The 13,982-nt window shown below is 45.3% G+C and overlaps 1 protein-coding gene across 1 annotated transcript in view; it reads left to right on the top strand.

The window, feature by feature from the left end:
- Nucleotides 1-12,196, top strand: part of LRRC75A (leucine rich repeat containing 75A) — a 94,042-nt gene extending 81,846 nt beyond the window's left edge. Inside the window, exon 4 of the mRNA XM_075720197.1 lies at nt 11,611-12,196. Coding sequence (XP_075576312.1) covers nt 11,611-12,196 — 586 coding nt within the window. The remainder of the gene's footprint in view (nt 1-11,610) is intronic.
- Nucleotides 12,197-13,982: the final 1,786 nt, after the last annotated feature.

Here is a 13,982-nt window from a genome sequence, read left to right as displayed (position 1 = left end):
CATTTTGATGGATCCCAAATGCTTATTTTTAGAATTTTGATTAGCAGGAAATTAAAAACAAGTTGGGAAAAATCCCTGTTCTTGTAACACATGAATGGTGGTTCTCATACAGAGCAGAAGACCATCGCTTCACTAAATATTTGAATGCAGCCCCCTCGGCTCTGGACCGTGACAAGGAGCTGGCTGTGCAGCATGCAAATGAGAGCAGTTCTTCTGCTTAATTATCCTTACTTGGAGATATTTATCAAGTTGCTTCTTCAGATAACAGTATTTTATTTTCCAAGAAGCTTGTTGCTTCTAAAGGTTTAATTGGGTCCTTTTACTAAATACCACAGAGACGCCATGAAATTATGACGCAGCAATAATCTCGCAGCTGTAGACTGGTGAAAGCTGCAGGAAAAAGTGGTTTGCTGATGGAGCTTGGCCATGGGAAGGCGTGGGTCCTATTTTGGTCCATCCCAGACATTTTGTTTGATTTAACCTTACCACTGGACCTTCTGTAGGCGTTACCGTCATAGGGCCCCATCAGTGGCTATAGGTCACCAAATATCCACCATGAGCAGCTGCTTCTCCAGCACCCTGGGTGTGAGCCCCAGCAATTGGACCCAGAGGGACTTTCCTTGAGTTTCCGAGTAATGGATCCTTGACTTCCACTTGGCCAATGTTAGTGGGTCAAATTTATGTGGTTTGGACTGAAAACCAAAAACAGTGCACATTTTTTTTTCCCCCTTTTAAATTCATTTCAATAACTTGTTCAATGTGTCTGGTTCCTTTTTGTATACTGATATTTTTCTCCTCAGTTTCCAAAAGCAATGCAGTCTTTGCACTTCCCGCAGCCCATGTGCCCATGAAAGACAGTGCAGAAGCCAGTCCCTGCCTGCAGTTTTTGCCTGAGCTGCCTGACTCTCCCTCTCCTTGGTTTCTCTTCTCCTCTGTGCTAGCACAGGATTGAGGCACATCAACCTTAGAAAGGGACTAAATATCGCATTGCCAAAATGCTTAATGCAATGAAAATTTCTGTCCTTTATTTCCCTTCCTCAGGAAGATGCTCTGGGGTGGAATTAGAGGCATTTTGGGAGATGTTAAAGTAAATTAATCCACCCAGCCCCAAACAGAGATTCTTCTCTGTTTCTTCTGTTCTCCGTTCTCTTCTTCTGTGCTGTTTCGCCCCAAAGAGATGCTGCACCCAAAATGTCAGATTCCTTCCTCCACATGCATGTTATTTTGAATATTAGGATGCTTAGGTGTGTTCAGAGCTGGATCTGGGTCTTCAAAGCCTGAGTGCAGCTGTCCAAAGCCACTGTCAGCTCTCAGATAACTCAGCCCATGTGACATACCCAGCAGAAGAGCTGAGGGCTGTGCCACGAGTAGGACATCTGATGGCATGGTGACTTCTCATCCCTTCACCACACCAGGGATGAGACAGCATCGCATCCCCTGCAACGTGGGAACCCATCTGCAAGGTGCAGTTTATGGGCTGTGTCCCTCCTGATCTGGGTTTGGGGTGATGTCCTGGCTTTTAGGCACCAAGGTCTGGGTGATACTGCTCTCTAGTGGATGGGTCTTCATCAAACGGGTCGAGATGAAGGAGTTGAGGCTGATGGAAATGGTCAGCACTCATCCAGGGATAAAAGTGACTTTTTCTTGTTATTTGTGTCACAAGCTTTTAGAATTTAGTATGTGTCTGTGGAGACATTACATAGGCATGGAGTAATTTAGTAAAGAAACATAAATCAAAGGTGCTTGACTTTATCTCACCATGATGGGAAGGCTTTATTGATCAAGATCTTTCTGATGCCAATGGTCCTTCCACTACTACCACGCTGTGGCTGAAGCCACAAGACCTGTGTCAGCTTTCCTGGTGCAGGGGATGCTCTTGGGTGCACAGAAATTACTCTTCCCATCAAACACCCCATCCACTTACCAAGTGTTGTGCCTGGAATGGGGCGGGGGGTGAGGCGGGGGCGGGGAGGAACAGGCCTGTGTAGCTTGATGTGGAGCCAAAAAAAATTCAGTGGGATTTGGAAAGGAAAGATGTGTAAACAAAGAGCTATTCCTGGAGCAGCCTGTGCACTTGGGCAAACAGAGGAGGTATTGCTGCAAGCATCACACATGCAGCGACCAACAGCATGCAATGTTGGGGATCCTGCTGCAAGAGGAAAATGAAGAAAAAATTTTAGCATTCCCACCAGGTATACTCTTAACAAGATGCTTAAAAAGTGCTGTGCTTGATCTGAGAAATACCCCAGTGTTTGGTCTTGCAATGGCAATAGGAGATCCTGTTTAGGGATCTTGGGGGATGCGATGCCCTCAAAGCAGTCCCAGCAGCCACAATTACTTTATAAATGGCCATAATAAAGTTAATTTTGATGTCAGACATCAGAGCCAAAACTAGGAGCAAAGCTCCCAGATGATGAGCTCCAGGCTGAGCGATCTGCCCTTCCTACCCCCCCCAAATCAGATGGCACTCGCTGGAGGAGCAGTCTGGGATTTTGATAGCAGGGGAAGGAAGTTAACAACAGGGATGTCTAGACTTTGTGATGTGAAAATTGCAAATCTTAGCAAAACTGGGAAGGCTCTTGGAACAAGAAGAGACCAAAATAACTAATGCCCACTGGTACTTTCCCTCTTAACAGTAAAGACTTAGGAATTTCTTATGTGTTTATCGGTAAGCTCTGAAGGGTCTTTAAAGTTACATATTTATATATTTTTTAAAAAAATCCTCTTTACCCTGAATCTCTCCAAGGAGAGGAGTGAGATCTTTCCAAGCTATTCATTTGTAAAGGTGGTGAAAACCAGAGACTTTAAGCTACACTGTTAATAAACCTCTAAACCTTTCCATGGCAGTAAACAATGAGCTAAACCAGCTAATGACTAATCACAACAGCACACACACGCCGAAGTGTTGACGAGCAGAACTTAAGAATGAAGTAAAAGGTGAGCATGACCTGTGGTAGGAAGCGCGTGTCTCCAAATTTTGGAGAATTTGGCAATTCCAGTTCTGATCTGGGCTCTGTCTACATTATTTTTGGATTTCATCTTTCATGTTTTGATGAGTGTTGCAGGTTTTTTTAAACAAAAGGAAGGGGGAAAAAAAAAAAAAAAGGAAAGTATTCAGCCAGGCAGCATCACAAACCTGTTAAAAAGATTTTTTTCTTTTTTTTTTTAAACTCAACTTGGGAAATACAGTCCTTTCCTTGCCGCTGGCGTAAGTAGAAGCATTTTTGCTCTGGGACTGTAATGCTGCTCCCTAGTTTAAATATGGAGCAGCTGCAAAACACATATACACAAGCACATGTGTGTATATTTTTATATCCCTCCCCCTCCCCCCCAGCCTCCTGACATAGATTTTGGAGCAGCCTTTCAGGGTCCCATGGCTGTTGCTGTTCAGCAACAGGCTGCTCACATAGGATCAAACCATCCAGCCTTGTCCAGGCTCCTGGCGATGAAGCAAAAGGGCCCAATTTTGGTGAATTATAGAATTTCTACAATTACACTCCAGGACATAGATCCAGCCAATTTCTTTTTTAAGTCCTAACATGACTTTTGATGTTATCAGCCACAGCAGTGCCATGTCTGCTTTGGACCTCCCACAAAGCCCTTGATCTCAGTGACATCCCGTGGCTGAAGCTAGGAGGTTAATTTGAGTGCTGTGTACACACTCCTTCCTTTTATCCACCGGGAGTTTAGTCTTTCAGCATCAGTGGGTGTCCCTCAGCTCATGCATTGAGAGAGACGAAGAAAGAGCAGTCTATCCTCATCTCTGTTTTATTCATCTTCATTATTATATATACATTATGTAAGATATAAGATATTATCATATACACCTCAGTCACATTCTTCATTTAAGCTAAATAATTATCTTTTCTTGGCTCTGTTCCTCCTTTGAGGCTGGGGGAGCTTAACCCTTTTGTCAACATTATTACTAACAGAGTACATGCATCTATGATTTGTTTGTATTCCTTCCCTCCATTTCCAAAATATCTATTCCAGTGTTTGACTGTCATCATTTGAAGCAGGAGTAGGGACTTTGAAAAAGCTATTTAATACTTACCTTTGATACCACCAGTATTTCAGGACAAGTCTTGTCAGTCTCAAGACTTTTTTTTGTTTTCCTGATGATTCATTATGGTCAATAATTTTTTGCTGACATTTTTCATAAATAGTTTTCTCACTAGTGATATTATATAAATTTTGTACTGTAGGTCTTCACTCTATGGGGCTGCCTCTTCTTCATTTTTCTCAAGCTGTTCCTTTGCCCTCCAAGGAAGTGGCTCAGTAGCCCAATTATACTTTATTATATGACACATTGGCACCTCATGTCCTGATTTCTGTGGTGCTTTAGAGAAATGTCATTAATTTAAACCAAGAGGAAATCCTTTTCTTTTAATTCTCTTTGATCTAAACATCAATATTCTTGTTCATGTGAACATTTTCTCATTTGAGTCAATACTGCATGCAAAATAGCTTTCAGTTCAGCATGAGTGTATATAAATCAGCACCCTGCCAAAGCATTATCCGGGTTTAGTGCATGGTTGTATATCCAATCCTATCATTACATTGGTCAAAACCCCATATACTGTTTCCAGCTGGGGAAAAAATCTGTGTCTTCCCCGATGGAATATCCTCATAAAAATGTGAGGATGAAACTAAGTGGGTGTAACTGATCCTCCACTAAAGCTCATAGGGATTTGTTTAACTGTAAGATCTTCCTACAGAGATTTGGGGCCATTCTGTGGCAAACTTTATAGCAGGGATAAAAGTTTTTACAGCTGTTTGTTAACATAATATCCTCCTCGTTTCCATGAGATGGTTCAGAATATGCACAGACTATTTTTATTAAATTATGTTTGGGGTTTGTTTGTTTGTTTCCCAAGGGACAGATTGAGCATAGGCTGCTGCAAAACAGCAAGCCATCCCCCAGCACAAGCACAGGGCTGCTCTGACCCAGTGAGTTAGGAGATTTCCTCTGCCTTTCATATAGACTGCAGATATTCAGGGTGAAAAGGCTATTTGTACAAGATAATCAATCCGTTTCAGTAGGTAACAGTTAAATCCCTTGCAAGGGGAAAAGGATAGACCCCTAGTGAGAAATTCTCTTTTACTTGCTGGCAGAAATTGTATGCATGCTCCAAGGGAAAAAACCCAAATGTGAAGCAATATTGAAAGCAGCTCAAAACAAAAAAAAAAGAGCTGCCCTTAAGTTATCCCCGTTCCCCCTTTGTTATCTTCTTGGTTTTGCTAAATTAAAGCCACACTAGAAGTCCCACAAGATATTACATGAAGGCAGGCGGGCAACATTGCTCTGTGCAGGGGATTTCCATGCTGGATAAAACAAGGATCAATCCCTGAATGCTTATTTTAGCCATGCTTTTAAATGGTTATCACTTATTCACAGGGATACTATGTGCTTTGACAGCAAGATCCCGCTATAACTAGCTTCAGTGCTCAAAGACTGCAAGACAAGAGTAATTTAGGTCTTTCAGGTGGGAAGAGCTTGTTACCGAGGCATCACCTTAGCTCCAGCCTCACTACACCTCGCTCACCAGGCTGATGATGCCAAAAAATGTTGTGGTGGTACCTATGGGAGAGGAGTAGCTGCCAACATATGAACATCAATTTATTTTGTTTAATAATAAATATACTATTTCATTGTTTTCTTTCCCAGTGTTGCCAAAAAATTACCAGTAGAGAGAACCACGTCACATTAACAGCTGTCTTTCTGCCCACATACAGGTTAAATGAGATCCTGTAAAGGGCTAAGTATAGATCTTGCTAAATTACTGCAGAGGTGTGTGTTTGAGGTTCCAGCTAACCCAGCAAACCACGAACTGTCGCTAATGGAAGTGCTGCTGCAGCAGTGAAATGGGTCCCCAAGGCACAGGAGAGTTTAGTGAGAGTCCAGGTGTGTTGAGCACCAGGATATTATTGACTTACCCACTTGGTATTGGAACATTTAGTAATAGTTTTTGCACTGTATGATCTGTCTTGCTATAAGGAGAAAAAAAAGAAACACACCTCCTATATTAAACAAGGGAAAACATCAGTAGTTTTGTAACTTTTTTAAAAATCCCTCTTGTTCTGCTACTGAGATGTGTTCGAGGACTGATCCCCCACCGAAGTAAGTTATTTCTACCAGAGCTTCCAGAGCTGTTTGCTCCTAGAAATTTTGAGCTATTTTCTCATGTTAAATAAGCTTTAAGACTAACCTAACACTGTTAAAATGAGGCCCCAACTCTTTGGATGAACGAAGCTTAGGTTCAGCCAGGCAATTTTGATTTAAAACACATTCCTGTGGAAGAGCAGCTCAGGATCTTGCCTAGGGCAAAGGGGATTTGCATCAATTCATTGACATAACTTTTCTCTGGCTGGTTTTAGTCTGGGTAGCTGTTTGCCTACAGCTGCACCAGCATGAAAAACAAAGACCAAGTTAGTAATTGCCCCAGCTTAGACTGAGCAGCCTGGGCTACTGGAGTGAGCCTTCACCCTCTTGCAAAGCCAGGCTTGCTGCCGATGGCAGGGGAAGGGGTTGAGGGAGCAAGCCCAAGCTCTGACCCTTCCTCCAGCCCCTCTGCACAGCCCAGCTCACAGCATGGAATAAATTCAGTAACCAGTAGCATTATCCATCACGCCTCTGTCCACTTTGCAGTGCAAGTTTGGTAATACATTTAGTTTTAAGATGACGTAGAGGGGTGTAGCAGATGCATCCCAGCTTCACCACATCCTGCAGCTGAGAGGAGCCCAGATGGGAAAGTGCTAATTGCACCATTGCACCGAGGCACCAAAAGAAAAAAAAAAAAAAGATGAAAATTATAGAAATTGTCTGGCCAGCCCTTTGCTAAGCAGCGTGCATGAGTAATATTTCCCAGAGCAAACCAGCAACTGAAACGTGCAGATAATAATAAACGGCAGCAGCAGCTCTCATTAGCCTTTCCTCCCACCCCAACCCGACTGTTGGCTGATGTGTGTAATAAGTCACAGGCACACACGTTAACGATCGAAGATCTGTTTAAAAAAAAAAAGGTTCCAATCAGATTTGTGTGCCTTGGAATGGGCCTGAATCACACATTCAGAGCCTGCCATGGGTGATTATAGGCTGGGGCTTCTGTTTATCGGTAAAGCCCCAGACCACTTAGCACACAGTAAAAACACTTAGCGAAGGGCGGCTCATCCATCAGGCTGGTTTGGTTTCTTCTCTTCAGATCACAACTCTCTTGCTAGGATGCCAAAAGGAAGTGCAGAGACTTGGAGCACCCAGCTGTGCTTATGGTTCCCGCTGGATTGCCTGTGCCCATGTAGGGATGCTGTGTTTTAACCCAAAAATCCCACTCAGCTGTGTAGGAACCTGCAGGAGCACAGCTCTGTGCCAGGGTTTCAGTTTGTTATCGGCTAAAGCTGTTCCCGCAAAGCCAGAGGAACGACCGTCTTGGATTTCATCCGACCTGGAAAAGCAAAACCACATATTAAATAAGTAATACACCCATAAAAGCCCAGCGTGCTGCCACTCTCTGGTTTCTCTGCTGCTGGTGCCGTATGCAGAAGGAAATGGCTTTCCCTCTGCCTCCAGCTGTTTTGGTTTTGCTCCTGTAGATCTTGCCCCTCCTGTGATCACCCATCTCCTTGGAGTCCTACCTAACTCTGCTGGATATGTCCCTTTTCTCCTGATTTCTGTTCTTGAGACTCCATTATGGATTTTTTTATTCCCCCTACCAATGGACAAGACGTTCCTCATGATCTGGCACAGCCTCGTAGGCAGGGCTACGTGTCAAATTAAGAAACAGGTGATATTTCGGCAAGACATCCCAGATGTTTGTCGTTCTCCCCATCTCCCATGGCTTCCTGTTGAGGTCCACTGGGTTTGCTGTGCAATGATGAGCTCCTACAGCCCGGGGCCTGATGGACCCTGCCCCAACCTGTGACACAAGTGTGGTCACAGCAGATAGTGCTTGCTAAGCTGCCCCAGCTCGCTCGCCTGATGAGGTATCCCAATGCTTTCTTTATGCCAGGGCTGCAGTCAGGATGATGGATCCAAATTACCCTCGGGTCTCCCAGGTACTTAGAATTAGAAGGTTAATAAGAAGTCAATCACTTTTCTTAACAGTGGTAAAGAAATTGGCTAACTGTTGCAGAAACCCACATTTTTAAGGATGAGAAATTAATTGATACAGCTGCCATTTGGGCTAGTGCCATTCAGGCATTTTTTTGGGAAGACTCGCTGTCTTCCTAGATCCTGCAGTGCCCTTCCTGGTCCCTCCCCTCCCGCCTGGCTCGAGTCTGCTCCAGCCCACAGTAATGTCCCCCCAGCAGCAGCGACCGCAGCCAGGACAAGCTCCTCTCTTTAAACATCAAATCCCTGAATAACATACACACAGCACGTGAGCAGTTTCTGGGGCATGAAGAGAGAGGGGAAAAAATCGATTTCCTTAAGGAGACCTTAACATTGCACAGCCTAGTTTAGGTGGAAATCAGTCATTTTGCTTGCAGCACAACAGGCAGGTGTCTTTCTATTATAGCAGGAGGGTTGCACTGTGCCACGTGAGCCCGTAAAGGGCTCAGGCAACCACAAATAAAAAAAACCCAAATTTAGTTCTTTCCTATAGGGTGTTCCCTGAAAACAAATAGTTCATGTGAAATGACTGCAATCCGAGAGCCAGGTGATGATCAAGGCCTTTTGCACAGTTGTTGCATCCAGCTCTGATTTCGGTACCTGCTGTAGCCAAGGAGGCTCTGTGAAATTACCTCCCTTTATGCTACAGTGCAGTATCAGAAAGCCACGGCTTAAGTGCAAATTGAAACTGGGAAGAGAGCTTTTTTCCTAGTGTTTAGCCAAGCCTCTAGATAGAAGTTGACTTTAATCCCAGTGCTTATCTGCATCCATTTCTTCCTTGTAATAAGATCTTCAAAGGAGGAGTAAGAACAAAGTACTCTAAACAGACCGTGGAGCATAATCCAGCATCACCAAGGGAACTCTAAAAGAGATCTTTCATCCCTTCCAGCCTGCCCATCACAACCTGGTCAGGATTTGTGAGTTGTTCCTGGTCTAAAAACAGCACCCAGGAGTTTGCCTGCTCTCACCCCAGCTCAGCTGGGTCATAGCCAGGTCTCCATAGCCAACCTGTGGCCATCGCACCCAGTACATGGCTTTTGTGCCGTTCAAGAGAGCAGAAGAGTAGCTCTGGATTTGGAGACTCTCTTGTTAACTGGCACACAACCTATGGCCATGGACCTTTGGAGTAAAGCTCTCATTTTTCCCCTTGTTTGAAATAACAGTCTCTGGGCAGTCACCTCTCATGGGCAGCTTGGAAAAACATGCTCAGAGGAGACAGCAGAGCTGCATCTTGGCCCCAAGTCCTCCACAGCATTACGTTATCTGGCCAACGGTTTAGCCCCAAGTGCAAATGCAGTTGCTTTCTCAGCCAGTGCACATGTGTGTACCTGATGGCCAGCAGGACATCAGGGCAGCCCTGCCACAGCTTGTTCTGTATTTGCTGCTAAAACCAACATAAGTCCTGTTAAGCTAGCTGCCTTGCTGGCTGCATCACCTGCATTGCCCCACCAAACAAGGTGGCCTCCTGCAGTGATTTGGAAAGCACTGCCTGTTGACTCAAAGGCAGGCAGTTCATATTCTACAGGGCTGTGAAAGACAGACAAGTAAGGCAAATAGCTCCGTACCCAGGGCAGAGCAGACATGCATGGCAGATCATCATCCGTACATTCACAATATCTTGTACAACCCCCATGCTCCCAAATCTTACTGCCCTCCTGATGACTACAGGTGTTCAAACTAGAGCACTTAGCTCATGCCTATGCACACAAGCATTGCAAGTGCCATCCTTCATGGGGGGGGACACCTCATGGCATGTCCCCTTCTGCTGCTGGGCTGATCCAGGCTTTCTGCTCTCCCTGGCCCTTTCCTAGAACCTCGATACATGCTAGCTTGAAGCAAATTCTTCAATTGTAGGTTGTTGCAATTCCAGCCTTCCTGTGATTATTTAGGAAAGTTATTCCAGTGATGATGATTTTGGAAAGTACACACACCCCCCCATGCATTTTTGGGGGTTTATTTCCATAGGGACTGCAGAAATTTCACTCCTCCTTGGCTTGCAGGTCTCCAGTACATCAAGTGGCCATGGCAAACACCTCATACCCCAGTGGTGAACACAAGTATTGCTCAGTCAACAATAAAATGCTTTGGTACTTACAAATAACCTTCATTACCTTCCACTCTGCCTCTATTCTAAGTTATTCTCCCAAAGTCTAGTAGGGAGCTCACAGCACCTTGCAAGGTTATCTGTGTCTGTGCATTATTTACAAATTAAAGGTCAGCACAATTTACAACTCTCTAGCTGTGTGCCTTCTGTAAGACCTCAGGGGAAAAGCCCAATGCTTACCAGCTGCCTGCACCGACCCCCAGATCACAAACACAAACAACTCACAGTTTAGGGCACATGTTGTGGCACTAGCCATAAAACATTTTACCGTGCAATGCAAGACAAATTTCAAACAAGGTGTGTTGGCACTGGAGCAGACACACTTGAGCACCTGTGCAGTGGAGGTGGTGGGTTTGCTTGGTGGTGGGCATTGCTCAGCAGCTAAGAGCAATGTTAGTGCTGGTTTGCATTTTCAGCTAGAAAAACCAACAGGTGCTGGGCAGAACCGTTCCCTGGCTCAGGCTCTAATGAAAGGCAAAAGCATTTCCACAGCTGGCTGGTTTGGAATGAGGCTAACGCATGTGCCACCACAGCAGATGAGACATGGAAGCTCACCAAGTTGACATGAGCAATTAGCATGCATGAGGCGCCTTCTACCTCCTAATTCACTCAGAATAATTCATTAGCAAAAAGTCCTCAGGAGCACTAGTCTACCGTCAGGTCCTCATTGTAGATGTGTTCTTTGATTCACTTTAGAAGATAAATTGACCTGTGAAACTCCAGTCTAGCTCATGCTAATGAGTCTCTGTAGGGCCATCATGAGAATTAATTTATTTATCTAAGGATTTCTCCGTAGTGCTCATCTCGGCAGCTAGACTGAAGAGACATAATAGGTCTAACACACTGGAAATACTAGATCAAATCACCCAACCCTGGAGATGTCTATCCTACATTTGCTGTCTTGGGCTAAAGTCATTGTGGCTTGGGGTCTCAGTTTCCCACCTGCACAGCCAAGAGGACAAACACACGTCCTGCTGGTCAAATTGCTTCGTAATCAGTGTGAGAAGTGTTATACCAGCACCAGCAATTCCTGTCCATCTAATCAAGGGCTTCCTCACCCTTTTTTGCACCTTTAAAAGCAGCAGAATAGCCTCTTCATGCCAGGGTTTTGCAGTGGCTGTAGAAAAGAGCTCTGCGCTCTTTCTGAATTACAATGTTTGATTGTGGTCTCATTGTTTCTGGCTGCCTTCTATCAATAAACAGCCTTGAAATGTCTCTCTGCCCCCCAACTGCCCAGACATACTCCTGGCCTCTACAGAAGAGATGGTTAACCCCAGCTGAACATCCTACCTAACTCATGTTCTTGTCCCCTTCAAGAGCAGCCAGGGAGCCCAAAGCGATGCCACCAAGCAGAGACGTGCCCCCACATTAATGTCCCTCTCTTTTTCTTCCCCCACAGCTTGAAGGCTGTCCTGATGGGGAAGCCTCAGGACAACACAGTGGACTTGTCAGGCATCCCACTGACGCTGAAAGACTTGGACCGTGTCACGTCCTACCTCCAGCACAGCTCGGAGCACATCGACACGGTGGAGCTATGCTTCACAGAGCTGACAGACGACATGCTGCTGCAGCTGCTGCCAGCGCTCTGCGTGCTGCCCCACCTCACCACCCTCTCCCTCAATGGCAACCGGCTCACCAAAGCCATCCTACGGGACCTCACTGAAACCCTGAAGGACCCCAAGAAGTTCCCCTCTGTCACCTGGATTGACCTTGGCAACAACGTGGACATCTTCTCCTTGCCACAGCCCTTCTTGGTCAGCCTAAAGAGACGATGCCCAAAGCAAGGCAACTTGCCAACCATTCTAGAGTTCGGAGAGGGTCAGGTAAGCGATTTGGAGAGCCAAGATGGCCTGGCTGAGAGCCAGGAGGACCTACAAGCTGGACCAGGCAAGACTGACAACATAGGCTTGCAGCAAATGAACAGAACAGTCGAGGCTGGGGAGCTCCCCAACTCGGAGCAAGGTGCTGCGACACCACAGACATGATGTCCGGCTCCGTGGCTCTTGAGTGGGTGCATTGAGCAAGGATGACTTAAAACCGAGACCTCAGCGTTGGAGGTCCTGGCTGAGGGTCGATTCACACGGTGGGATGCTTCAGGAGTCCAGACTGCTGCCTTCCTCCCGTACAATGAATGTCAATTTTTTTCTTTTCAAAGAACAGATAAAGGTGATTGCGCTGAATACTTGTATTTTATAAAAGCTGGCCGGGTATTTTTAAACATTAGTGATGTGCTATGCTTTTTAACCTCTCAAAAATACATCTCCAAGGTGGTGTAATAGGAGGCCCTTAGAAGAGCACAAAAGGGGAGAAGGAAAGTGCCCAGACTTTGCAGGGAAGGGCTCCCTTTCCTTAGTGCTGGACCTATCCAGACCCCAGCTGCTCTCTCACACGTGATGGACAGACAGCAGTCACCCCAAAGAGGACTGCCACCAAGATAAACCTTAAATCCTTTTCAATCCTGACTTCAGGAGTTGATGATGAATAGCATATCTGCTGAGATACAACAAAAGTCTGATCACACACTAACCAGGGGTGTTTCTCTTAATATTGTGAGCCAGCCTGAAGGGAGAGCTGTGCTTTCCTGGTGCGGAGCTAAATCCCAGCCTGCAGCGTGCCTGGATGCCACTCTCACCCTCCAGCCTTACCGAAATCAGGCTGGCACTTGTGCCTGCCCAGTATTTATTCAGATGTAAAATCCAGTTTCCCACCAGCTGTGCTGCTGTAATAACTCCTGAGCTTTTAATGTGGTACCTGGAGCTTGCACCAGCAACGCTGAGAGTATTTGATCCATTTTGGGGAGCAATCCGCAAAATCTGGAGCTGGGGCTCAGCTCAGGTTCATTGCCATTGCTGACAGAAAAGACCACAATACTGCACGTTTATAAAAGAAAAAATAATTCTGGGGTTCATCCCTATATCACTGCCACTGAGGGCTGGGCGGACACAGACAGCTGGAGATTTAAAGCCTCAGAAAGGCTGTTGGGTCACTTGGCTGTGTCCATCACTCCCTACACCAGAACTGCTTTGTTTCTAAAATGTTGCTTTGGTTTTTTTTCTAAGATACATGGTTTTGATTTTATTTTATCTTCGATGAAAAATGGATCACCCCAGAGCAGCAGTGCTGGAACGTGCACTTTGGCTTTGGAACCAGAATTTCATTTGATCCTAAACCTGGGGGAGGGCAGGAAAGTATGAAAAACTTCCTCTCCCTTACATTCAAAGGACCAGACGTGACTCCCTTTGCTAAGAGGGAGCCCCTTTCTATCTGTTCAAAGCCCTTCCCCTGACCAGCTTTACAGCATCGCTTTCCTGGCTCGCAGCAGCGACTCTCTGGCTTTGCTTTTTCTGGGTGCAAATGCAGTCAGACTTTTGGTCATGTCTTTGGCTCTGTTCATTTAATATCATTGCACCGGGAAGCATTTTCCAGAGGGGCTTCACGCTGTCAGTGGTTGTTTCTCCTCTGTATGCAAGTAGATGACTTAGAAGAAACTCTGCTACTTGTTTTAATACATTTGGCAACATTCAGTATGATTTGCATGTATCCAAGCCTTTTTCCTTTTTTTTAAATGCTAACTCTTTCCAACAGGCATGAAAAATTTTGCAGTGAATAAACCGTTCTGTTTGAAATAAAGGAGCTATCCGTAATCAAAATAAATGACAACGTTTAATAAAGACCCAGCGTTTAATTGTTCCTCTGTACAGGTTGAATGCCCAGCTGGCAACCCAGAGCACCCCAGCAAAAACCACGACCGGAGGAGAAAGCAGTGCTAAG

The sequence above is a fragment of the Pelecanus crispus genome, chromosome 12 (genome assembly GCF_030463565.1).
Source record: "Pelecanus crispus isolate bPelCri1 chromosome 12, bPelCri1.pri, whole genome shotgun sequence".
Classification (NCBI taxonomy): Eukaryota; Metazoa; Chordata; class Aves; order Pelecaniformes; family Pelecanidae; genus Pelecanus; species Pelecanus crispus.
Note: the sequence above shows the minus strand (reverse complement) of the source record. Positions and strands in the feature narration are given on the sequence as shown.